The 12,507-nt window shown below is 36.8% G+C and overlaps 2 protein-coding genes across 2 annotated transcripts; both read left to right on the forward strand.

Annotated features, from left to right (window-relative positions):
• Positions 1 to 644: 644 nt before the first annotated feature.
• Positions 645 to 9,822, forward strand: col8a1a (collagen, type VIII, alpha 1a). The gene is made up of 3 exons (XM_079820853.1): positions 645 to 770; positions 6,380 to 6,599; positions 6,871 to 9,822. The coding sequence occupies exons 2-3, from the start codon at positions 6,383 to 6,385 to the stop codon at positions 8,793 to 8,795; spliced, it is 2,142 nt and encodes a 713-aa protein (XP_079676979.1). The 5' UTR covers positions 645 to 770; positions 6,380 to 6,382; the 3' UTR covers positions 8,796 to 9,822.
• A 759-nt stretch (positions 9,823 to 10,581) lies between these two features.
• jagn1a (jagunal homolog 1a) lies at positions 10,582 to 12,390 on the forward strand. The gene is made up of 3 exons (XM_079821539.1): positions 10,582 to 10,729; positions 11,282 to 11,387; positions 11,486 to 12,390. Exons 2-3 carry the CDS (start codon positions 11,299 to 11,301, stop codon positions 11,946 to 11,948), a joined length of 552 nt encoding a protein of 183 aa, XP_079677665.1. The 5' UTR covers positions 10,582 to 10,729; positions 11,282 to 11,298; the 3' UTR covers positions 11,949 to 12,390.
• The last annotated feature ends 117 nt before the right edge of the window (positions 12,391 to 12,507 follow it).

Genomic DNA, 12,507 nt, shown 5'->3' on the forward strand with positions numbered 1-12,507 from the left:
ATTATATTATATTATATTATATTATATTATATTATATTATATTATATTATATTATATTATATTATATTATATTAATTATATTATAGTATATTATATTATATTATATTTATTATATTATATTATATTATATTATATTATATTATATTATATTATATTATATTATATTATATTATATTATATTATATTATATTATATTATATTATATTATATTATATTATATTATATTATATTATATTAATTACATTATATTATGTTTGTATATTTAAATATTCGATCAGTTTAATTATAACTTAAATATGGATTACTACTACAGCAAACTCAATATTGAACTCATCCTAACTTAGGAGGGATTTCGAATTATAACTCTAACAGTGCAGCCCTTGAGAATGTGATGACTAATCAGTGAACAGGAAAGGCTATAGACACCTTGGACTACAGTAAGGGTGTAGCTGCCATCACTAGACAGCGATTTTGGAAAATCAAACAAATCTCAATGTCTATCTTGAAAACAGTACACCTTTATACTGTCACATGTTCATCCATACTGTAGCAATCTTTCTCTCCATCGGACACTTTTCTCCCTCCCCTGCTCTCTGACTCCACCCTGCTGTGAATAAAAGGTGGTCGTCTGCAGACTGTTTCTTGTTTAAGCCCAGTTTGCATTGGTCAGTTGGTCAAGGTGTGTGTTTCAGGGTCTTTCTGTGACCCTGTGTGTGTGTGAGCCTGAGAATCCTTGAGATTATCTCCTTCTACGGCCATTCAAAGGAAAGGTAAGAAAATACACTTAAACATATTCATAATTTCATGAGTCTGTAACTGCTTGTCTTGATTCTTATTGGTGTACCCTGTGAAAACGTATGTGGAAATTTGAAAGTAAAAAAAGTATGATCAAATGAAAAAGGAAATGTTTGTTTAATGAGTATAGATAACACAGATTGATAGTTTCCCCCATTTTAAGCCTAATTTTGTATCAGTGTTTGAGGGAGTGTGTGTTAAAAACCAAAATGAAACTTTATTAGAAGCTGCCCTTGATTGTAACAGGCATCGATGTGAATTTGCATTTCATAGTAGGATGTAAAACACTGTTTATCTTTGGGCACTTATCTCTTATCTGTATGACAAATTAAGCTGATGAATTTTAAAGCAGAAATGTGATGCATATAAAGTAAACTCACTTTTAGCTTGATTAATAATTTATGGGTGGTTTATAAAGTGTATAACTCACTCATAAATGTGTACTGTACAGTGATATTCATATTTTATTTTATTTTCCATTTTATTACTGAGCAGAAACATGTTGCTTTAACAAGTTTGGTGTGCAGGTTCTAGGTTAAAGTGATAGCTCCCCCTCCTGGTGGCAGCCATATGCTCTCTTTGCATGCATGTGTGATTGTGATAGCGTGTACCTGATAGTGGACTGTTAGTTGAACTCTCAGCTGGGAGAGGAATACAAAGCAGACATCCATTAGTGGCACAATGGGATGTGACTTGTGTCATTGTTTCAACATTCATTGCAGAAATAAAATGTGTGATTGTCAATCTAACAGTTTCAGCACACACAAGTGTTGTGAGTGATTTATGCCACTTCTAGACATTTCTATTAGTGAGACTTTTGAGTTGCAATAACAGAAGATTATTCAGATGATAATTGGCAATTCATACTTGGTGTATTTTTTTGTGTTAGCACTCTTTCTGTCAGTGTAGACATGAATGTTAGAGGAGTCTGCCAGCATAAAGTCTCTTCTTATTAGTAAACTGACAGATCAGAATGTATATTCAAATAATGAAACGTAATTTTATTCCAAAATGTGGCTGAAATTAAATGTGCCTCCTTATACAAACTAATTGCAAAGTCCTTGCTTCGGATTTAACATAGGTCTACTTAAAAAATATTATCCAATACAAAAAAATGCATTATTGAACACTTGTTACTTGTTCTTTCTTTCTTTCTTTCTTTCTTTCTTTCTTTCTTTCTTTCTTTCTTTCTTTCTTTCTTTCTTTCTTTCTTTCTTTCTTTCTTTCTTTTTGGCAAAAAGACCCCAATGTACCCTCAAATTTCAGTGTTAACATTAGGCCTATACTTTGAACACTTGCTACTTGTTACTTGTTCTTTCTTTCTTTCTTTCTTTCTTTCTTTCTTTCTTTCTTTCTTTCTTTCTTTCTTTCTTTCTTTCTTTCTTTCTTTCTTTCTTTCATTTTGGCAGAAAGACCAATGTACCCTCCAATGTATCCAAGATATCGATACAATCCAGATTAATGAAGGATCTCATCATCTCATAACATTTGAAACTGAAAGACAGAGCCATACATTAATTATTTGGATGAAAAATCAAATAATTAATGTATCAAATCATTATAACGATCATTGTCTGTGGCCTATATGGAACTGAGCGATTTGCTCCGTTGATTTATATTGACAAGTTTTGCTTTGGTGATAAATTATTACATAATTATATAGAATATTTGAATATATCAGGGTCAGGGGAGTATCTTTATTGTACGTAAATAGATAAAACTAAATATAGGCTACTTCATAGATAGATAGATAGATAGATAGATAGATAGATAGATAGATAGATAGATAGATAGATAGATAGATAGATAGATAGATAGATAGATAGATAGATAGATAGATAGATAGATAGATAGATAGATAGATAGATAGATAGATAGATAGATAGATAGATAGATAGATAGATAGATAGATAGATAGATAGATAGATAGATAGATAGATAGATAGATAGATAGATAGATAGATAGATAGATAGATAGATAGATAGATAGATAGATAGATAGATAGATAGATAGATAGATAGATAGATAGATAGATAGATAGATAGATAGATAGATTGATTGATTGATAGATTGATTGATAGATAGATTCTTTCCTAAAGACATTCTTCACTTCCTCTCTCCCCACACATGCACTTTGAGGCTAGCAGACCCTTGCCGTGTTTCTCACTCTTATTAACGCTCAGCTGTTAAAATGCTTCTAAGTAACCCAACAGATGCTCAGAGAGAATGAGGACCTTGTTGTACCTCAAAAAGGCCTGGGTTTTTTTTCTCTTTTTTTTCCACAGCTGGGCTGGGAGCTGTGAATCCCAGTGCACAATATAGTTTGTCTGCAACATCGTACAATAGATAAAAGGATACATTGAGTGTTACATCACAAGGCCACATTTTGTAGGTTGCTGGCTTATGAATTCTTCGAGCACCCCTCTGATTGGTCTGCTACGACGCATGCATGTTAGTACAGCCACTCTGTCTGGTTTCCCAGAATTCAGTTGTTCCTGAATGTAATTCAACATGGAAATTGAAAATTAATTCACTCAAATGTACAGTTTAGCTACAGTACTTATTCCAGTCTCATTTCTCTCACATTTTAAAATAATTAAACTTAAATCAATATTACATGCATGAACATTTCTATTTAAGAAAAAATAAAGACATTAACAAACTGGTTCAAATCATAGTCTGGAATATATTGTCTGACTGGATCACAGCCTCTTAAAGTCCTTCCTTGGTTTGCTGTAAGAATCACCCCCCCTCCTTTCCCCCCATAGAAAGCCAGAATAAAAGTGTTGTCATTGATGATTTATGTGTTTCTTTGTGAACGCACTGCTCTGTAAAGATGGGGGGAAAGGGTGTGAGAGACTGAATGAAATAAAAGACAGAAGGGAAGAATGAGGGACTAGGCGGACAAGAGCATGGAAGGGATTTCTGTAAACACCGCTGGCCATCTGTGTCTCAGTGAGAGGCCGAATGAGAGTATTTAACTAGACTTATTTGCTGAGGTGTTCATACTTTCAGTTACTAAAGCAATGAAATTCTTGAAGAACATTTCACAAATAGCATGGAGGACTTTCATTTTTACAAGGGTCAGAGGTCACGTTTAATTGTATAGGTTAATTTTAGCTGCCTGAGATCAAAGGTTTGAAGAAGGTATGAAACGACTGCGTAATTATGAAAGGCAATGTTTACATTACGATTTTTGAATGTTTTTATACTAAGTCTCCTATTAGTAAAAACAAAATATTGTCAAATATTACAATTTAAAATAACTGTTTTCTATTTTGAAAATATTTTAAATTGCAGTTTATTTCTGATGGCAAAGCTGTTTTTTTTTTATAGCATCATTGCTCCAGTCGTCAGTGTCACATGACCTTTCAGAAATTACTCTAATATGCTGATTTGGTGCTCAAGAGACATTTCTTATTATTATCAATGTTGAAAACAGTGGAAGTTGCGAAAGTCTTTTCTTTTCTATTGTGATGTAAATCAGTGTGAAACAGCTTCTGTGAGAAATGTAGGGCAGCACGTGATTGTGTTATTTGGGAATTGATTAAATGGTTGCCATGCTGTGATGTAATGTGAGTGACAGGTAGGTTTCCCTTTAAAATTTACAAGGGCAAGACTTTTAAATGATAATGATGTGCATTTATTAATATGTGTCAAAGTGGTTTGACATTATCATGTTCATTTACCTTTAGCAATCTATGTTTATACTATCACAAAAAACTGTCTCTTTTAAACTATTGGCAGAATTTGGGCCATAGTGTAAACAGAACATCTTTTCCAATATAATTATGACAATATGTTGTATATTGTTATAGTCATTGCAGTGATGCCTAATCACATTGCTAATGTTGGTGCTTATGTTAATGAGTGTCTTTCCTCCTTGCAACATTGCACTTTGTTACTGTTTTGATTGCTCTATTTTTAGTGAGTGAATGGGACTCCGTATCTGACCTTTGTAACAAATATAGTCCATAGAAAGAAGGCCAGCTGATAGGGTGAAAAGGTCTACATCAGTCTTTCACTGTCTGCAGCTGAGGACTTTGCACAATTTTTTCATCAGCTGAGCTTATATTCGTAATTTTTCTTCTCTTCTTCACTCTTTCTCTCTTTCACCTGGACATGAAAAAGTATGTTAGTTACATTAGTCTTTCAGATAATTCTTATGCAATTGGCATGCATGATCACTGGAATTAACATTCCTCATCCAAAATGGCATCCCTGCAGACCTGACCTAGAAATACACATTCATAATTTCACATAATGTCACATGTGCAAACACACATTTTAGAATATATGATTTGATTAATATGCTTTAAACCATGTTGTAGCCAACAATACATTTTTATGCCAAACAATTTGATAAACACTGTAACATCTTCTGATATCATACATTACCCTTAATTAGTTATTCAATTGCACATATAAATGTTAATGTTTTTTTAGCAACTTTGTTAGTGGACATTATTTTCAGCATTACATGATGCTACAGCACATTCTAATGGTCTTTAGGTCTTTGGCCAAAAACTATATCTCTTTCAAAGAGCAGAAAAACTAGAGGGTTTATGGCATATCTGTGTGATTCTCAGCATCCTGAGAAAAAGCCAAAGGTCAACTCTGTCTCTCCGATCATCTTAATGCAATCTTTGTCTCATTCACATCTAAGTTGTTTTTCCATAAAAATTAAAGCACCAAAGTAAAGTGTTATGAAAACGTATTTGGTCTTTTAACCATAGACACGCAAAAAATGTAAATTAAAAAGTGAAAATGTAAAGCGAAATACATGAACATCCACTGTTTACTGTCTGGGATTCCTGCAGTGTGAAAGGTGAAATGCTGGAAATGTCTTTCTAGTTACTGAGAACTTCCCCAGAGATTCTTAGAAGTGAGAAATTCCAATAAAGGTTTTGCTTCCTGTCCTTTGCTGTTGCAGTTAAAAAGTCAGCTTTAAGGTCATAGTTAAGAGCAGGCTAAATTTAGATGCCTGCGAAAGTCATGTTCTCTAATCTCAAATCAATTTAGAAGAAGGTATGATGAGATTGTATAATTATGGAGGGTGATGTCAACATATTAACATAACCTATTATTAATTCATATATACCGTTCAAAAGTTTTGGGTTGGTAAGATTTTAAACCTTTTTTGAAAGAAGCCTTTTATGTTCTCAGACATTTTAAACTAAACGGATAGATCTTTTGTTTTTTAGTTGAAAGAATATGAAAATGATTATAAAGAATATTTCAAAATCTTCCTTTGTAGGAAAAAGCCTATTATTGTGCTCAGACAACAGTGTGTGCTGCAGAGATTATATAATTAGTTGACACTGTTGCAATATACGCAGGGCTACATTTATATCATTAGGTCCTTTTACTGACTTGTTAATGGTTATTTCATTTTAATTTGTTAATTATATTTTTATTCATTGTTGATGGATAGAGATACATTTAAATGATTTATGTTTAATTAACAGTCAATTGGATGATTCACGTGTATTGATTTATTTCTTCATTGGATAATTCATTGATTATCTTACTGACCATTGATTATGACTGATTAATTCTTAGATTCTTTGTTTTTTTTCATAGGCCATGGCCATGGCTGCTTTCCTGGTAGTTTTCGTGCAATTGGCTCTACTGCCATCAGCTTTTGGGGGAGCATATTATGGACACAAGCCACATCCTCAACAGCACCAACCCTTACCACAGATGCCTCACATGGGCATGGGAAAGGATATGCCACACATGCCATATCCACATTACCGAAAAGACCTACCAATGCACCTAAACAAAGGCAAAGATACCAAAGGTATGAACACTTATGGTCACATTGTATATGGTAAACATGGTATATTTTGTTTGTTTGTTCTTATTTCAAATTAGACAACAGGGTTTGTAGGGATTATAGTTAGTTGATAGAGTATATAATATACATTTTACATTAATTATGAAGTCCCTTTATTCACTGGTTAACTTTTTTTTATGAGTTTACTTTATTTGTTTGTAATTTGTTACTTGTGCTGATGTACATTCTTATGGTCACTGTTACCTAATCCTGTTCCTGCTTTTCGCTTAAAAAGGTGAGACCATTCCCAGAGGTGAGCAGGGTGCTCAGGGAGAGATTGGACCTCAAGGCCCCTCTGGTCCACCTGGGCCCCAAGGACCTCCTGGGCCTCAAGGTAATGGTATGCAAGGCCCTCCTGGAAAGCCAGGACCTCCTGGTCCTCCAGGATTCCCTGGAGTTGGTAAGCCAGGAATGCCAGGTATGCCGGGAAAGCCAGGAGATATTGGGCAGCCTGGACAGCAAGGTGAACAGGGACCAAGAGGTGAAGAGGGACAACCAGGTATGACTGGGCCAGCTGGCCCTCCTGGACCCCCAGGCTTGCCAGGAATAGGAAAGCCTGGTGGACAAGGATTACCAGGACAGCCAGGGGGTAAAGGAGTTCCAGGACATAAAGGTTATCCTGGTCTCCCAGGGTTACCTGGGCCTAAAGGAGACAGAGGAATTGGACAACCAGGCCCACTAGGGCCCAAAGGGCCAGCTGGGCCACCTGGGCTCCCAGGCAAGGCAGGATTACCAGGTGTGGGTAAACCTGGGCTTCTTGGTGTACCAGGTCCACCTGGTGAGCCAGGAAAACCTGGACAGCCTGGGGAGCCAGGTCCAGAGGGTCCACCTGGTGGACAAGGCCTACAAGGACCACAAGGGACCCCTGGTATTGGAAGTCCAGGAGAAGGTGGATTACCAGGCCAGCCAGGTGCACCTGGCCACAAAGGATTACAAGGACCACCAGGGTTACCTGGGAAACCTGGATTACCTGGATTTGGCAAACCTGGATACCCTGGCCCAAAGGGTGATAAAGGAATGGGAGGGCTTCCTGGTGCTCAAGGACCAAAAGGAGACAAAGGTTATGGTGGTCAACCAGGCATGACTGGTCCGCTTGGTCAAACAGGGCCTCCAGGCCCTCCAGGACCAATGGGGGCACCAGGTGGAATTGGTTCCCCAGGACTTAAAGGAGAGGGAGGTTCAGAAGGAGCCAAGGGAGAGCAGGGGCCTATGGGGCAACCAGGTCCTCCAGGATTTCCTGGCCAACCAGGCCTCCAAGGTGAAAATGGAGAACCTGGGACAAGAGGACAACCAGGACCCATAGGTCCCAAAGGAGAAACAGGAAGCAATGGTCTACCTGGTTCCCCAGGTCCATCTGGCCTGCCCGGTCTTAAAGGAGAACTTGGTCAGCCCGGCCCAGAAGGACCACAGGGTCCTAAAGGTATTCCAGGACTTGCAGGGCCAGGAGGACCAATTGGGCCTTCTGGACCTCCCGGGCTAAAAGGAGAAGTTGGTCCACCTGGTCAAGCTGGTCCACGTGGTGAAGGCAGCCCCGGAATCCCTGGTCCTGTTGGTCCTGCAGGTCCACCTGGCTCAAATGGAAACCCAGGTCAGCCAGGAAATCCAGGTCCACCAGGACCTCCTGGACCCCCAGGCCCCCCTCCTTCCCCTGACATGATGGGTGTTCTTCCTGAGATGGGCCCTGCCCTTGATGGTATGAAAACTAGTGGGTACAAGAAAGGGAAATATGCTGGTGGGGGTGATATGATGGGGGCCAATGGTCTGGAGATGCCTGCTTTCACTGCTCAGCTGACCACACCATTCCCTCCAGTTGGCACACCAATAGTGCTTGACAAACTACTGTATAATGGCCGTCAAAATTACAACCCTCAGACCGGTGTGTTCACCTGTGACCTCCCAGGCATCTACTACTTTGCCTATCATGTGCACTGCAAGGCTGCCAATGTATGGGTTGGGCTCTACAGGAATGGGGAGCCAATTATGTATACATATGATGAGTACAAGAAGGGATTCCTGGATCAAGCATCTGGGAGTGCTGTGATTCCATTGCAACCAGGAGACACAGTTTATTTACAGTTACCATCTGAGCAGGCTGCTGGATTTTATGCAGGACAGTATGTCCATTCCTCCTTCTCCGGCTTTTTACTGTACCCAATGTAGATTGCAAGAATAAGTGAGAGAATTTGAAGGAGAGAGAGGGAAGAAAGAACTGACATTAAATTGTTTGACTTAAAAAATGTTGGTACTTTTAAGTACATTCTCACAGGGAACAAAGAAGACTCAGAGACAGCCCTTTTAAGCTCAACCCAACAATATCAATCTACAGACTGTATCAGTATATGCGATATTAAATTACAGAGAACTGTGTCTATGAAGATACAACCTGCACAAAGACTCTCACAGATTGTAATAAGAAACTTCAATTCAACCCCACATTTAAACAGCTTTTTAAAAAGATTGTTTTTGTAATGTATTTATGTATTTGTTTAATTGATGGTATCCAACATGAGTATACATGCTTTAAAATGTCTAGAACACAATTTTTAATGTCATTGTTGCATTTGCATGATAAGTAATGTATTCGCTTTAAATGAGATGAGAAAAGCCATTCAAATTTTCGAAAATATCACATCATATGTGTCTTTCTTTATCAATGATTTAAAAAAATGTTAAAGTTTTTGCACACTTCTAATATTGTAACATATGCGCTGTGTGAACTGCAACCAAATTACAAATTTGTTTGTATGAATGTGTGTGTGTGTGTGTGTGTAGTGTGTGTGTGTGTGTGTGTGCAAGAGAGAGCATGTGTACTAGATTTTATTTTATCCCCCTCCCCCAAAAAAGATTTTTAAACTATTAATACTAACTTGTCTGAAAACCACTTCTGTTCCCATAGTGAACTGTCATAAAAACAACAGTTTTTCTCACAATAATTGAAATATAACTATCACAAATCATATTTTATATCACTTGCCTTGTTTCCACCCAACTCTCGATTGAATTTTCACTTGAAATTGACCTCTTTTTTAACTACAGATTGTGTTATAATCTTTGTTTTATATGTTGGTTACTTCGAACAACGGTGCTAAAATAGTCTAATCCAATTACCCCCAACCCCACCCCCTCTTCCTTTTTTTTTTTGGTGACTTTTTCTTTGAATTTTGTAATAAAGATGATTTACATCCATAAATGTATGTTAATTAATTTATTTACTGTACCGGATATGTATCACCATAATAAACCGTCACCATATTATGACCATGTGGGGAATTTGCTAACCATGCCTTATAGAACATAAAAAATACTTTAAACTAAAATATCTTATATTTACAGTAAAGTATCAAATTGAACATACATTTTTGTCATGAAAATACATAGCCTACTATAAAGATTATTGCTCTAATGTGATGTGTTGCAATTAACCTTTGAACCTAAATGTATTACTGCTCATTTATTGTTAAGAGTAGCCTTTAAAAAAACATGTTAATAATAGGCCTATAGTTTACAACAAAAATTAGCAGTTATTAACGCAATACTATTCTATAAAAAACAACTTAGCTAACTTGATCTTAGTCACGAGTGTCATCAATGGGTAAATTATTCTGTTTGTGCAAAATAAGTTAGTAAATAAATAAAACGATTCTGGTAATGACGAAAGCTTGGCTTATGAACATTCTTTCATGCTCACGTTCCGTGAAAACCTCCCCTGGACATGACTAGTCACATGACCTAATTAATATTCATTAGCCCAGTCTCCAGCACATAGACCGTAAAAAAATATGGAGCATAGTACTTCCAGCATAGGAGCATGCCAGCTGTTACTTCCTTTCTTTTTTGGAAATACTAATGGACGTCAAAGAAGCTTATTAATATTCATGAGCCAAGCAACAGCATTCTGCTCAGTACTCGGTGATGCTGAGAAAGCGCTGCCGCGCTGTCAAATCACATCGCACGGAGGGGCGGAGAGATGTTTTTCTTCCCTGTTTGTGCGCATGAGCAAAATATTATTGCCTTCATTGATAAAAATCCTTTGTGGTAACACTTCCTCATCTAATCCTGTCACTGCTGCTTTCGGCCGCATTTTATCAATCACGGTAAGTTATTTTATTAAGGCGCATCACATGAAATGACCACTTTCTTTTTACAGTGATCCGTCTTGTCAGTTGTAATGGTCGATTTATCCTTCATCCTGAAGCCGGCCGGCAAGATGTGCCTGTACATTCTTAAATAGATCTGTTATTTGATGCCTTTATGTTATTTCTGTACCAAATAGACTCATCTTGCATGCTTAGCCTATGTTATCACGTGGAATTCATATTAGCTTAGCCTATATGCTATTGGGTTCATGTAGTTGTTTTATTTAAGTGTTGGGGGTGCTTTAATGTAAATTGTCCGTTAGATTGCTCAGATGTTGAGATATTACAGGACTATGCCATTTCTATACAGCCCCTAAATGTTAATGCAATATTGTCCTTTTCAGTTATCTATTATGCGTCTTGATATATTGCATTATGAATACTTGATTATAGCATTTTGGAATATTTCTATTTCAATTCAAAGCGGCTCTGTCTGTATAATAATCTCAAATTGCTAAAATTATATGTCATGTATTGGCCTGTGAATAACATATTTACATGGTGTTACAGTTATCTTGAAATTGGCAATGGCATCACGTGCTGGCCCAAGAGCTGCAGGGACTGATGGGAGTGATTTTAAACACAGAGAGAAAGTGGCATCTCACTATCAGATGAGGTAACTATCAAACTTTCACAGCAATATAACATTACCAATATAAAATTGTATATATCAGAATATTATAAATATCTTTGAATTTTGAAAATGTCTTTTAGTGCTTCATCGAAATCAGAGATAAAGAAGCTCACCGTAGTGCATTTCTTCATATGGATACTGGTGGCGGCTCAGGTTGCTGTTAGTCACCTCAATCTGGTGTCACATGACTTGGTGGCCATGCCCTATCAGTGGGAGTATCCCTACCTTTTGAGTCTCCTGCCCACGTTCATTGGAGCCCTGGCCTTGCCGAAGAACAACATCAGCTACCTGGTGATCTCCATGATCAGTGCTGGTTTGTTCTCTGTGGCACCCTTGATTTTTGGGGCAATGGAAATGTTTCCACTGGCCCAGCAGCTGTACCGACACGGGAAGGCCTACCGGTTTATCTTTGGCTTCTCGGCTGTCTCTGTGATGTATCTACTCATGGTGATTGCTGTTCAGGTGCACGCATGGCAAATCTACTACAGCAAGAAGCTTCTAGATGCCTGGTTTGACTCAACACAAGAGAAGAAGAAGAAATAAAAACACTATTGTATACTTGAATTTATCCACACTCTTTTCTGTCTTAGTTGTTACTTTACAATGCATGCAATTATTTTTAATGTTATATATATGTATGTATGTGTGTGTAAGCCAACACAACTTTAATGTTGTCTGCATTTTACATTTATTAACATGATATTTATTTTGCAATGTAAATGTTTATTTAAAACCTAAATGTTATTTAAAACATAGAATTCTGTTTAATTATGAATTGTTTCTTCAGGATGTCTAGTCCATGTCCAAGAATACAGAGCAATTCACATCAATTTTAATACTTTTTAATTAAAATATTTCTTTAAATATTTCATTGTAATGTATTTAATACTGGCTATTTCTTTCTAAGCTTGATGTTATGTAACAAGGCCAAACATAGTAGGCTATATATAGTCATATCACATCATAAAAGTCAAGTCAACTCAGTGACTCAAGGCATCTATTTCTGCCAGCTTTAGATAATAGAAATCCGTTCAACTCCAGTCAGTTTTATTTATTTAAATTAACAGATAAATGTAATATAAAATGTATTAATATAATTTTG

This window comes from Gobio gobio (genome assembly GCF_949357685.1).
Source record: "Gobio gobio genome assembly, chromosome: 7".
NCBI lineage: Eukaryota > Metazoa > Chordata > Actinopteri > Cypriniformes > Gobionidae > Gobio > Gobio gobio.